This window comes from Corticium candelabrum, unplaced genomic scaffold (genome assembly GCF_963422355.1).
Source record: "Corticium candelabrum unplaced genomic scaffold, ooCorCand1.1 SCAFFOLD_71, whole genome shotgun sequence".
Lineage (NCBI taxonomy): Eukaryota > Metazoa > Porifera > Homoscleromorpha > Homosclerophorida > Plakinidae > Corticium > Corticium candelabrum.
The window spans coordinates 948-15,000 of record NW_026912696.1 but is presented as its reverse complement, the minus strand read 5'-3'; the positions used below and the strand labels follow the sequence as shown (position 1 = coordinate 15,000).

Genomic DNA, 14,053 nt, shown 5'->3' with positions numbered 1-14,053 from the left:
CATGCGGCTTATCTCCACTCACAAGTTGTTTCGCCAACTACTCAGCATGTTTCTTGCCAATGTTGCCATCAGCAGGACAGCTGATATTAATAAGAAGACAAGTGTTTGTCTTCCCATTTCTGAGGCAGATGTCTGGACAATTGGCTTTGATCGTTTCGGCAGTGGGGTTGGTGGTATCTCACATCGTAATAATGTCATCCGTCTCCACAAACCTATCGGGATGATTCCGGTACGATCTGCTCTCCACTGGAACCCCAAAATGGTGACAAAATCCCCATGAATGATGGAGGTCACCTGATTGTGTCGATCAGTGTAGTCCATCGTTGCCAAAGCACTACAGCCTGCCACAATGTGGTCGACACTGCACATGCGGCAAGTAGGACTGACATCACGATGTAGACTGTTGCCCTAGTAGTACCGAATCCGAAGATTTGTCTTGAGCAGCAACAACCAGTCTTTTATTAATATATTTAGTAATTTTATTAATTTATTAATTTATGTTTATTAATATATTTAGTGATTTTATTTATTTATTTATTTTATTTACTTATATATTTAGTCATTGAACAACATGTTATTATACGTACATAAAACAGAAATCGTTAAGAAACACTAGCTAGAGTCAAATGTAGCCAAAAACGGGTCCAGCTGTACATGATATCCATTCTATCCAGGCTGTATGTACTCAGCTATTCATCTGTATTTATTAATATATTTATTATTGTAATAAATTTACTAATTTTATTTATTAATTTATTTTTATTAAATTAATTATTTTTAATTGGTATTAATATATATTGCATAAATTAATGAATTTATTTATATAATTATTTTACTGTGTTTGTAATATTTTTGTGTATTTAATATTTCTGCTTTTGTCGTCTAATGGTTTGTAGTGTTTGCACAGAATGTTTGTTTTCTTTGATTTGCTTTTGTCAATTCAACAAAACAGTAACATCACTTTTTGCCTGCAGGTGGGGCAGCTTATCCTGATGCAGCAACAGACGGAAATCCGAACACAAATTACTTCGGACATTCGTGTGCTCTGTTGGGAGGAGGTGCCAAAGATCCGTTCTTCACTCTAGATCTTGGTCACGTGACAAAGGTTGGCAAAGTGCGTTTGTGGTACAGTGGAGACTGTGGATATTGCCCGTACATGCTGGATAAGTTTCAAGTTCGATTCGGAATGGATGCTAATGGCATGGGGAATCCAGTAAGATGAGATTGATTGATTGTAGAAATATTTGAACGTACAGAGACGTGCAAAACAAGATGAGAACTGAAAGGGTGTGGACAGTTTGACTGTTTAGAACAGCTTGAAGTTGATCTATTCGTAGATACGTTGGGTATGGCAAAGGATCGACAAGCAATGGTCAGACAGGCTAGAAGGAAGGGTGAATGGATTGTTAGAGGAAGACTACACTGACTGTGCATACAGGCAGTTAGTAGGCTGATTGGTTGGACACACTTTTAGACAGTTCGATGGATTGACAGACAGATGTGCTAATTGACAGACAGACAGACAGATTGGCAGAGGGATAGACGGACAGATTGACAGACGGACAGATTGACAGACAGACAGGCAGACAGCTAAACAGACATGCAGACATAGTGTTGCTGTATTAGTTGTAGCTATGATATATCAGATAGATAGATTTTGACAGACAAACAGGCAGGCAGACAGATAGACAGACAGACTGACAGACAGACAGACCGACAGACAGACCGACCGACCGACAGACAGACAGACATAGAGACAGACAGACAGACAGACAGACAGACAGACAGACAGATTGTTTTATTCTTTCCCAAACTGTAAAGGTAACAGTTAATCGCAGAAGTAAAGTATCCTAAGCATTAGCAAAAACTACTGAAATGTCTGAAGTCATAGCTACAGTATTATCCTAATGAACATAGTGTTGAATCTCTATATCAAAGAAAAAATCATCTATCGTACCTACGTGCAATCTACTTATCTTCTTTAATATAACTCTAGCATTACATCTCTGGATAATTATAGAAATCTGTCTATGCCATCTCGTCCTTAAGTCGTCTTCAGTACTTCTGCCTTCCGAATCCCTTGATTTCTTTGAGAGTGAGTTCAGGAAGTTATATCAGCCTCCTGTCCCCAGACCCAAAGTGCTCAAAGACCAGAGGAACTAAGTTAGGTGTTGTGCCGTCCTGAACAGACAGAGCTTCGTATTTTCTTTTCTTTCTCATCTCACGCCTCTCAGCTACATAGCCTGCCTCTTTAGATGCTCTATTTAGGATGTCTTTGCTCCAAGGGTGAGCCATGCTCATGTCAAACTCTGTACTTGTTTCATTGTACATTAAAATATCGGTGCGATTCTCAGATTCTGTATATTGATCTCTTGGCTCATTGCGATGGTGCAGTTGGAGCTCCTTCAAATAACTGCACCATCCTGACACTACAGAATCGTGTTGCCAGTCTGGTCCTCCCCCAAACTTGCAGGTGAGAAGATGATACCCAGTTCCATCCAATTCTACTCCACATTCACATTTGTTTATGCATGACTTAAAGGGCATTGGTAGACCGAGCCACAGAAAGGACGCTAGACGAAAATCCTTTGCGATAAGTGCGTACCTATCTGAGGATGGTACGGCTTCTAACCAAGCCCCAGACCCCCTACCTTGAGCAGAACGTAATCTTGCAGCATCCCTTCTATGAGGTGCAGAAGACACACAATGAGCTGCACTCAAGAGGCCAATTTCTGAGCTTAGATTGTGCTGAAGCTTACCCTTTGTAGCTGAAAGGGTTGACAATGATTGAGGCCGCGGTGTCTCATCGTCTCCTAATCTAACTGGAGGCAAGGACTTGACAGCTGAATGAATGTTGAAGCCAAGTGAAGAGGATGTGTAATCGTTTTCCACCAGATCTTGAATACGTTGTGAAAGTGAGGAAAAGCGATTAGGCAAGTCTCTGGCAGATTGAGCCCATGAAGAGACGTATGCCGAGCATTTACTCTTGTTGACTTCAGACAAGCCAAACCCACCCAATTTGATGTTTAATGAGGCTCGATTCCAGGTGAAATCATCAATAGAGTCTAAGCCCAAAATCTGGACAATGGTAGACCGGGCCATGGCATCATGTAGTTTTGCAGAATATTCAAAAGAATAAGGAGACACGCATTTAGTTAAGTGGTTCATCCGAGTCACGTGGCAAAATCTTAGCAAGAGAGTTGCACTCTGAGGGCACCTCAACTTTACGAGCTCTAAGCAAAGAGAGTGACCTGAAGTAGCAATCGCGGAGCATCTAGTTTGCACAAACTGGTGGCAGCTGATGGGAATCGCTAGAATATTTGTGCCATGTAAGACCACAGGAACAGAATCAAAAGATTGTACAGATTCTGACGTATTGAACAACTCTCACTTTTTTTCGTTGAATAGTAAACCGACATCTTTGAGTGATGAGTGAAGGTCAGATATGAATGGTTGCATACGAGGAAACTTACCAACTACAAAGAGATCATCTAGGTAGGCGAGGACGGTCAAGTTGTTGTGATTCTCCTGTAGACACTCCAAAATGGGTTCCAAAGCAGCAGAGAAGAGGAAAGGGCCGAGGAGATCTCCTTGGTGTACTCCTTCTTCTGACCTAACAATGACGACATCACCGCCTTTGACATAAATGAGAGAGCTAGCATTACTGTACATCTGGCACGTGTGACGGTAAATCTCATGAAAATTTTCTGCTACCTCGTCGAAAAGATGTTGCCTACAGATGCAATTGAAAGCATTGGATATATCTGTCTACAACAAAGATAGATCCGAATTTCCATCTAATAGCAAGGTGACATCATGTGCTAACAGCTCCCCTCTACAAGGAGTAGTTACTCCATGTTGAATTGGCTCAAAATAGGTGAAAAATGACGATCGCGGCTGGAAGAAAATGGCTTTGGCAGTCAATCTCCTTAGAGTCTCCCCAATAGCAATAGGTCTTACGTCACCATTCGATTTAGGCAATGCAATTAGGCGAGAGCATGACAACAGGGTACTGCAGAGGGTGGTACCTTGCCTTCAGCTATAAGTGAACATAGCGAAAATAGAAGGTCACTGGTTAAGGCATTGTCTTGAAGTACTCTAAGATGTTCAAACCTCCATCCAGAAGCACCGGCTCCCGATCCTTGTGGACTCTTCCTCAATGATTCAAGAATTACAGACTTCTTCAGTTGAATAGAAGAAACTTCGTCAACACCAGAAAGATTCAAACTCATCTTCCGAGCAGGGTGTTTAGCCCTCAAGCGTTGGATTGATTCCTCTGAAGGAGGGACCAAGCCATGACTAGTCAAAATTCTTGCTACTCTTGAAAGCTCACCACAGTTCACATGTCATCTACAGGAACTATCAACCAGGTCGACGGATGATGATGGGAATAAAAATTTGTAAAGAATTCATGTGTTACTGGACAAAATGATTCTCAACGGCGCTACAACGTTGCAATGCTAACACTATTGCAAGGAAACTATCACGCCTTTTATCTATGACTTTTAGCAACTCAGATTTGCGTACATTAGTTTGCGAGGTGTATTGATCCTATTGGGTCTCTGAATCATTTTAAATAGTTTTAGTTGTAATATTTTATGAAAATATATGAAAGCGACAGACAGACAGACAGACAGACAGACAGACAGACAGGCAGACACAGACAGACAGACAGGCAGACACAGACAGACAGACAGAAAGACAGACAGACAGACATGCTGGCATGCTGTCAGTCACATACGCATGTGTGCACACACATATTTACACACACAGACACACAGACACACACACACACACACACACACACACACACACACACACACACACACACGCACAGACCCACACACGCACACACACACACACACACACACACACACACACACACACACACACACACACACACACACAGGAGCATACACATGTACAAATAGATAGAATGACTGAGTGGCTGGCTGACTGCCTGGCTGGCTGACTGCCTGGCTGGTTGTCTGTCCAGGCATGCAAGGAAGACAGAATGAATGACAGAGAGAGAGAGCTACACAAACAAAAAGTCAAATAATTAGACATTGAGAGTTGAAACACATGTCTGTTAGGTGTGCTACAAAAACAACTATCAAGTAGCGTCGAACCAAAGATATACAGTAGTAACGAGGCAAGCCGTGGACATCATGTGCAATGCCAATCATCTCGGTCGTTATGTGACTGTCAAAGATTACGGGTTGTGGAAACTAACCATATGTGAAATCGAAGTGTATGCAACAGGCAACTGCTATGACTCCGGATGTTACAACGTGGCCAAAGGAAAAGTGAGTCGACGTTTGTGTGATTGTGTGACGCATAAAACCACTTGTGATGCGTTTTTGTGTTCATCTGTTTACACGTTTGTTGCAATGTTGTCTAACACATTTATCACTAATTTTTCTTGAACTCAATTTTTCATTTTTGTGTGTCTCATTTAGGGAGTTTACATTTCTTCTCTGTATACAGCTAGGTGGCCAGCAAATAACGCCGTTGATGGCAATTACTGGTCTACAAACATCAACTCTGTAAGTCATTTCAATGAGTGATGATTGTAGATGAATTTATGATACAGTACTGTGTGATAGGGATCGTGCACTCACTCGAACGCTCAAACGAATCCTTGGTTTCGTGTTGACTTGTGGCAAGAAATGATTATCAGCAAAGTGTATTTGGCTAATCGAGGAGACTGCTGTGGTGATCAATTGACAAACGTGATGGTAAGGACCAGGGACATACAGAGTGATAAATCTAATGTACTTAAGCATGCGTTTCTCAATATTGTATTGGAGAGATGGGTATTGGAGGGATGCATCTCACACGTTTTTGGACTATTGTATAGGTTGGATGCATCTCACAATACACTAGAATATTGTATTGGTGGGATGCATTTTTTTACAATACACTAGACTATTGTTTTGGAGGGATGCATCTTACAAGTCATTGGACTATTGTATTGGAGGTATGCGTCTCACAAGACGCTAGACTTTGTATTGGAGGGATAAATCTCACAACTCACTGGATGTATTGGATGGATGCATCTCTCGATATAGATTCTTTAGAACTGTCATCAAAAGCACAAGGCAAATTACAAACAAACTACGACACAAACTAAAATGTGAACTACAATGCAGACTATAATGCAACCAAGCACACACACACACACACACACACACACACACACAAGAACATAAATTTAGGAAAGTCAAAACCAAATTGGCGTTTGGCAAGGTTAGCTGGCACACTGGTACTAGGCTCCTTCTTGCCAACAATTGTCAATGCCCAATTATTGATTATGTTGGAATTTAGTTGCTGAAATGTCACAGACAAATGACATGACCACTGTGGTTTGAATTGGCTCGCTGGCATGTCTAATTGCATGAGCGCCATCTCGCTTGTCTCTGTCAGTAGCTCTTCAGCCTTGGGGACCCAGTGTCCGAAAACCTCAATTGCAATTGGTCTTAAGATGTGTCCTAGGGATTCAAGTTCTCTCTACTTCTTGTCCTTCTGTTTTCTTGTTTCATTGCTGCAAATCCTGCCGTAGTGCTGCTTCCTGAGATGTTACTTTGTGCCCAAGGGTGTGCTATTGTAATATCTAACAATAGTTTCTTACCCTCATGAAAATCATAGACAACTATGTCTGGGCTTTGCTTGTTTTGGAATTGAGCTGTCAGTTCTTTACGGCAATTGAAATCTACTTCTCGCAACATGTTGTAGTAGTTGTCCAGGAAACGGTCGTGCCTGAATTGGACCTCCTTTAAATTTCATGTGAGCAAATGATAGCCTTGTTTGTCTATGTCTTTACCACACTGGGGTATGCATTTCTCGATGTTTCCGAGTACAGGAAGACATTCCCCTAGTCGCATAATTCAAGTGCTGCAATTTTAAACTGAACACAGCTAAGAGTGAATTTCTGCTACACTGGAACTGTATCTCGACAAACCCCTGCCATCAGTCCACCGCAGCTAATCAGTCTTGCTCTATCTTCTCTTGTAGTGCAGTTGTGTAAGAATTGTTGGAACTATTTATCCGTTTTGATTGACTGCAGTCGAGATTGTAATGTTTCTATTTCAGATTGTCGACACTACCTCAATATACTAGACTACTGTATTGGAGGGATGCATCTCACAATACATTAGACTAATGTATTGGAGGGATCCACCTCACAATACACTAGACTATTGTGTAGGATGTATGCATCTCTCAATACATTACACCATTGTATGTAGGAGTTCATACATCTCATAATACTTTTTGTTATTGCATTCAGCGGGTTGATCTCTGATCATTGCATGGAAGGGATGCACTTTTACTTATAATTATTACAACTAAATATTTATACTAGAAAGAGATACTATTGATTTGTTGATGTCTATTCAGATTCGTATCGGGAATGATGATAGCAACAACGGCTTGAAGAATCCTATTTGTCGCCAAGGCCTACGAGCAGTGCCTCAAGGTGGTTACGTTTACTACGCATGCCCCAACATGAGAGGACGACAAATAACATTACAAATTGTCAAAACAAACGCGGTGAGTATGTGTAAATCAAACAAGCAGCTACAACATTTTGTGTGACTGCTTGTGTCTCTACCTGTCAACTTGGGGTTTGTATTATGTACGAGTCTTTGTTTTGTACGCCAGGTGCTCAACTTCTGCGAAATTCAAGTGTGTGGAACACTCGCTCCCAACTTAGCTCTTGGAAAGGTGAACAATGTTAATCTAAACTGTTAGTTTGAATCTGAATTCAAATCTGAATTGAATCATTATAGTCTCTGCTTTGTGTTACTTATTTTATTATTTATTTATTTATGTGTCGTTATGCCCATCCATGATGGGCAAGTCGGGTCTTTACCCTCTTGTGAGCGCCTACCAACCCGACAGGTGAGCCCAGCAGGGTACATGCTTTTGTGTAGTCCACACGGCGATCAAAGACTAGCCAATTCGATATAGATTGCAGGCATTACGGTGACTGCCAACTCGATACAGCATGCCTGGAAAGCGCAAAACGTCATTGTCAACGGACCGTTCGCCAGACCACAGAAACTCCTCAACGACTGAAGCGAGTCATAGTCTCATAGACAAATCTAGAGAAACATGAGAAAGAAAGACAGACGAGTTTCATAATTTACTGTCATCACTGAAGTTTGAACCCCAAACCATGGAGTGGTAGCCATTGTCACTAACCACTAAGCCACAGCGTTATTACTTATTTTATTATTTGCATTTCATTTGTCATCATCATTACCCTTTCAGTAGGGTAAGTGGGGTCTTTGCCCACCAACCTGGCAGTTAAGTATCAGAGAGGTACGTTTTTTCCATTTAGTAATCCATATGTCTCTAGTAACTGGCTTATCAATCGTTGATTTCGGGCGCTACGAGGATTTTCCCAGCTCTGAATACCATGCCATAATGACTATCATGAAAGCACTGATCTTCATTACCAAAGGTCCCCACGCCAGATCACAGAACCTCCCCATCTACTGAAACAAGTCTACTTTCACAGACATAGCCAGATAGACATTGAGAGAGAACCATCAGACTCGTTTCATTCTTTTGCTCTCGCCATGCACCCGGGATTGAACCCAGGCCATCATGGCTAGAGAACCAGAACTCTAACCACTAAGCTATATTATTATGATGTGCTCAACCAGATCAGTCTGGTTTGTAAGGTTTCTTTTTAGCACAGGAGGCAAATCGTGCCTCAGATGTGTTTATGGCTGTCTAAACAGAAGACATAACTTTACGTAGGATCCAAATTTCTATTAATTTATATATTGTATTACTTATTTTCTGTATATTGGTTGTGCTAAACCAAATCAGTCTGGTTTGTAAAGTCTATTACAAGTACTGGAAGCAAACCCTGCCTCAGAAGTACTTAGACCATCACGGCTGTCTAGAAAGAAGACATGACTTTACGAAGGATCCGAGTAGATCCCAGAAGCACTGTTTTCTGTAAGTGCTGCAGGTTGTGATGACCTGGAATAATGTCCAGCCACCGTGCAATACCTGCGTGCACTGTGCCCAAAGCTCCCAAGACCAACTGAACCACCTGTGTTCGACAATGCCACATACGGCTTATCTCCACTTGCAAGTCGCTGTACTTTGCCAACTTCTCAGCATGTTTCCTGCCAAAGTTGCCATCAGCAGGACAGCTGATATTATTTTAATTAATTTGCTATTATTATTTTATTTATTTATATTATTGTAGTCGATTTATAGTCTGATTCAATAAAGAATGATGCTATTTCTTACGTTAAGCTGTAGTCTGTGCTTTATCTTGTTCTGATTGTTTTCAATTGTGCAGCCTACAGTTCAGAGCAGCACAGTTTGGAATGGTACACCTAACCTTGGTGTGGACGGAGATCCAAACCCTACATACGTATGTTTGCTTTGTATTCTTGTAATCAGTTGTCTAAATACCTGGTGATATACTGCACTCATTGTTTGTCTGTTTGTCTGTTTAGTTGCAAGTTTTTTATCTGCGTGTTTGCTGTTATTTTTTGTTGTTTATTGTTGTGAATTTGTTTGCATATTTGTTTGTCTGTTAGTATGCTTTTGGTCTGCTTGTTTAGATTCGGTTGAATCGTACTTTTATGTTTGTTTATTCGGCAGAGTTTGTCATTGTGTCTATGCAGTGCTCGAAATAAAGAAGTTGGCCGAACATAAAGTCCGACCAAAGTAGTTTTGACCAGACCTCCACCAAATTTCATTTGACATTCGTAAAAATGCGCAATACATATCTTATAATTAGAATACATAATAATTGATGCTGCAACGTGGTCCACTCTGAATCAATGAACATCAATCAGTGGAAACTGAAACGCAGCCATGTCAAAGCGGAGACAGGTGTAAGCCTGCTAATTGCATAGAAAGATACATGCAGTGGCCTAGTTACAGAACTCCTCTCAACGGATGGGTGGCCAAAGGACTGGGATGGCTGACTTACCTAGACACGTTCAAAACCTGCAACCACTGCCAGAGAAATGAATTGAACACAACCACATGGTCATTAAGCGCAACACCTAGAATGGTAAACACCAGCTGCTTGTTATTGTAAGACACCTAAAGACTTAGTGTTGCCACCTCTGTGTCACTACCTGTGATGCAGCAGACATAGGATACGGCCTTGTACGTATACAGGTTACATGCTTGACAGTTTTAGCTTGTTCTAAGCTTACGTTGGTTAACTAAAAAGCAAGATTCCTTGGCTACAGTTCAAATTGATTGACTGGACATTGGATGTTCATGCATTTATTCAGTTACCTTAGCACAAGCAGCAATATTGACTAGGCAATGTTCGACGTCTGCCATTATTTCGAGCTCTGCTATGTGTATGTGTATTCTATTACGTTTATATTGTTAAACCTTTCTACTACTGCCAGAATATAGGCACTTGCACACACACCACCTCAGAGAAGAATCCATGGTGGCGTGTCGACCTTCAAGACGAGTACTTAGTGACAAGCATTCATATCACTAATCGAGGAGACTGTTGTGAAAGTCGGCTGTGGGGTATTGAGATTCGCATTGGCAACTCACTTGCCTTTGAAGGAAACAATAATGCCAAATGCATATCAAAGATGTGGAATGTTCCTAAGGGTGCAACACACACTGTGATGTGTAATGCCGGCTACGGAGTGAAAGGTCGGTATGTGAATCTCCTCATTCCGGGGGATAACAAGATTTTGACTTTCTGTGAGTTGATGGTCTTTGGCACACGGGACAAACAGGTTGGTTCATTGTTAGATATTGGTTGGTTCATGTAGTTGGGTATGAAAACTGTGAGAAGGGTTCGTAGAAAAGGAGAATGGAAACTATAGGGAAAATGCATGATTGATGAGTAGAAGAGCATTGATAGACAAGGACTGTTTGTAGGCAACAAGAGAGAGGGAAAGTTGAGTTGGGTGAATGGTCAGACACACAGACTGACAACAGAACAGGCTAGTGTACAGTTAGGCACAGAAAGACAAAGTGATACACAAACAGACAGAAAAATAGACTATGACAGAGACGTTGTAGTAGCATTAAATAGATTGAAATCGTGTAGCTGTGAATTTTCAAGTTTAGTGATTAAATGTTATGTAGAGTCAAATATTGTGGCATTAATTGGACAGGCCGACTGACAAATAGACAGACAGACAGACAGAAAGACAGACAGACAGACAGACAGATAGATAGATAGACACCAACACTCATCACAATGCAAGAAACGATCAGACGGACTTGGTTCTGTGCGCTTATCAGAGATGCTGGCCGTCGCTGATGAGACGCGTGCACGTGCACGTGGCGAGGATTCTCTCTCAACGTTCACGACCACGTCTACAAAGATTCCCAACGAAAAAGCGATAACTAGTGTGCCTCCTGCTAGTGATTGCGACGGACCTGATGACACAACAGACACTGAATCGTCGGCATGGCAGTTTATACGGGACATTTCAGCGGAGGCCATTTTGTCATCCGTACCTCCGCGAACTGTTCAATCAGTCAAACCTGCTGTTCGAGGTCTTTTTCAGGAATGTTGTGCTGTCGTATTCCGAAAGTTAGATGAAGACCCAAAGGATGAAGCTGCTTGGAAACTTCTTTTTCTTCTTCCAAGGATGTTGCTGTCACCTACGAGCCTACACAGAGGAGGCAAGTCGGGTATAAGTCATCTAAAAACCATTTTCCGCAAATTTCTTGCCTTTAAATGGGATCAACTGGTGCAGCTCGATAGGCTTCCAGCTGGTAAAGGTCATTCAAATCAAGCACAAACGGATCAAATCAAACAAGCTGCTTTACGGTTAGTGAAATGTGGTGAACTCTCACGAGCAGCTAGGGTTCTAACAAGCTCAGGGCTAGCTCCTGCATCTGAAGACACTATATCACGTTTGGCTAACAAACACCCTTCTCGAGTCAAAGATATCCAGGATTGTTTCCAGGGCAATTCTGAACGAGCTGGCATTCAAATCACAACTCATCAACTGTCAGCAGCAATCATGTCAGCTCCTAGGGGCTCCAGTCCTGGCCCTTCTGGATGGAGATATGAACATTGCCGAGTTTTGCTGCAGAATTCTACGACTCTCCGTGGCCTTAATCATATTTGTTCTTTGATTGCCAAGGGCACACTTCCTGTTTGTGCAATCAGAATCCTGACTGCAGCTCGCCTTATTGCCTTACCTAAACCAAATGGTGATGTTCGCCCAATAGCCATTGGTGAGTGTTTTAGGAGACTTGCTGCACGGGCTATATGTGGTCAAAAGAAGAAGGAATTTTCTGATTTCTTTTCTCCCCTGCAGTATGGAGTAGCCACTGAAGGAGGTTCTGAGCTTCTGGTGCACCAAATTCAGCTTCTTCTTGAGTCTAACAAGGACTGGGCACTACTGAAAACGGACCTAAAAAATGCATTTAACTCTGTCATCAGGAATGACATGATTTGCCAAGTTTATGAATCATTTCCTGATATTGGAAATCATGTTTCAAAGATGTATTCGGGTTTCAATGATCTCATCATCTGTCAAGGCAATTCAACTGTCAACTTGTCATCGCAAGAAGGTGTCCATCAAGGCGACCCTTTGGGGCCTGTATTGTTTTCTACTGCCATACATCCTGTTCTTCTTAAAGTTCAATCTAATCATGATGATGTCACAGTGCTAGCTTACCTGGACGATATTTTCATAATGGGACTACCAGATAAGATAATGTCAGCATTTGAAGATCTCAAGCCTTCTCTCTCTGTTCTTGGTCTACAGATATCAAACAGCAAATGTGAGCTTTACTGTCCACCATCAGCAGATAGTGTGGCTTGTGAACAATTTCAGTCAATTCCTGTTTCATCTCACGGTTGCAAGATTCTGGGAGTTCCCTTTGGGAACCTCTCATTTATTCAAAGTGTGTGTGCAGACTTTGTTGATTCTGGAAGCCTTCTTTGCAACCAAATTCTTCATCTTGACGATCCACAAAGTGCGATGCTTTTGCTTCGACATTGCCATGTACCTAGAATGACTCATCTTGCAAGATCCATTGCCCCACTCAAACTCTACACTGCTGCCACTGCTCATGATCTTCAGACAAGACAAACATACACAGGGCTGCTGAACCTCGGAGAAATCTCTGATGAGAAGTGGATGCAGGCAACCTTACCGATTAAACATGGAGGCTTTGGTGTGACCTCTGTGAGAGAAATTTCTCAGTTTGCATTCATTTCTAGCTGGTCACACACATTATCAGTTCTGCCCACACGCTTTCCGATCATGGAGAAGATAGTAAACGATCTCATTTTTCAAAATGACACTGACACTTCAATTGCACTGGAGATACATCAGGCCCTACCATCAGACAAGAGTCTTAGCGAGCTACTTCAAAAGCCCAAGCAACTACAAAGAAGGCTCACTCAACAACACATGACTTCTATTTCCAGTTATATGATTGAACATTCTTGTTCACCTAGAGATGCAGCCCGCCTTCACTCCCTAAAGGGTAAAGGTGCTGGTGCCTGGATTGCTGCTATCCCAGAATGGGCAAATTTCGCACTTCAACCTTACGAATTTCGTCTGGCGTGTTTGTTGAGACTGGGTCTGGAGATACCGGCTGTGAGCTGCATCGAGAAATGTGAATGTGATGCTAATCTGGATAACACAGGGTATCACTTACTCACCTGTAAGAAAGGCGGTGGTCCTGTGTGGTCACATGACTCCATTGTGTCCGAATGGTCTGATTGTTTGAGGCACCTGCAGATCCACCACAAACGCGAACCTCGAGATCGGTACACTGACAACAACAATCGTTCAGACATTGCTGTCTTTGATGCGGGCTCAGGCACCAATGTAGAGCTTGATGTAGCCTTGGCTCATCCTTGGGCAAAAGACACATTGTTCCAAGCTTCTAAAAGGGAAGCAGCAGCAGCTGCAAACAGGGAGAACAGGAAGTTAACCAAATATAGTCAAGTCACTCTCCCCGGTGCGTCTTCCTTGACACTTGTTCCACTTGTATTTGAGCATTTTGGCCATTGGGGAGAACGAGCCACCAGATACCTACAGGAACTATCAACCAGGTC

The 14,053-nt window shown here is 42.0% G+C and overlaps 2 protein-coding genes across 2 annotated transcripts in view; both read left to right on the top strand.

Moving 5' to 3' along the window:
- LOC134197942 (uncharacterized) overlaps positions 1-1,554 on the top strand; it is a 4,545-nt gene extending 2,991 nt beyond the window's left edge. The window contains exon 3 of the mRNA XM_062667295.1: positions 975-1,554. Coding sequence (XP_062523279.1) covers positions 975-1,222 — 248 coding nt within the window. The 3' untranslated portion in view covers positions 1,223-1,554. The remainder of the gene's footprint in view (positions 1-974) is intronic.
- A 3,614-nt stretch (positions 1,555-5,168) lies between these two features.
- On the top strand, positions 5,169-10,818 carry LOC134197940 (uncharacterized). Its single transcript, XM_062667294.1, has 7 exons — positions 5,169-5,306; positions 5,460-5,546; positions 5,607-5,738; positions 7,399-7,551; positions 7,663-7,725; positions 9,326-9,400; positions 10,404-10,818. The coding sequence occupies exons 1-7, from the start codon at positions 5,169-5,171 to the stop codon at positions 10,785-10,787; spliced, it is 1,032 nt and encodes a 343-aa protein (XP_062523278.1). The 3' UTR covers positions 10,788-10,818.
- The last annotated feature ends 3,235 nt before the right edge of the window (positions 10,819-14,053 follow it).

Bases quoted from the DNA above. Each gene is read 5' to 3' on its own strand.
- LOC134197940 (XM_062667294.1), top strand. From the start codon at position 5,169: ATGTGCAATGCCAATCATCTCGGTCGTTATGTGACTGTCAAAGATTAC. The intron at 5,739-7,398 runs GTAAGGACCAGG...ATGTCTATTCAG, and splicing joins ATCAATTGACAAACGTGATG to ATTCGTATCGGGAATGATGA. The intron at 7,552-7,662 runs GTGAGTATGTGT...TTTGTACGCCAG, and splicing joins AAATTGTCAAAACAAACGCG to GTGCTCAACTTCTGCGAAAT.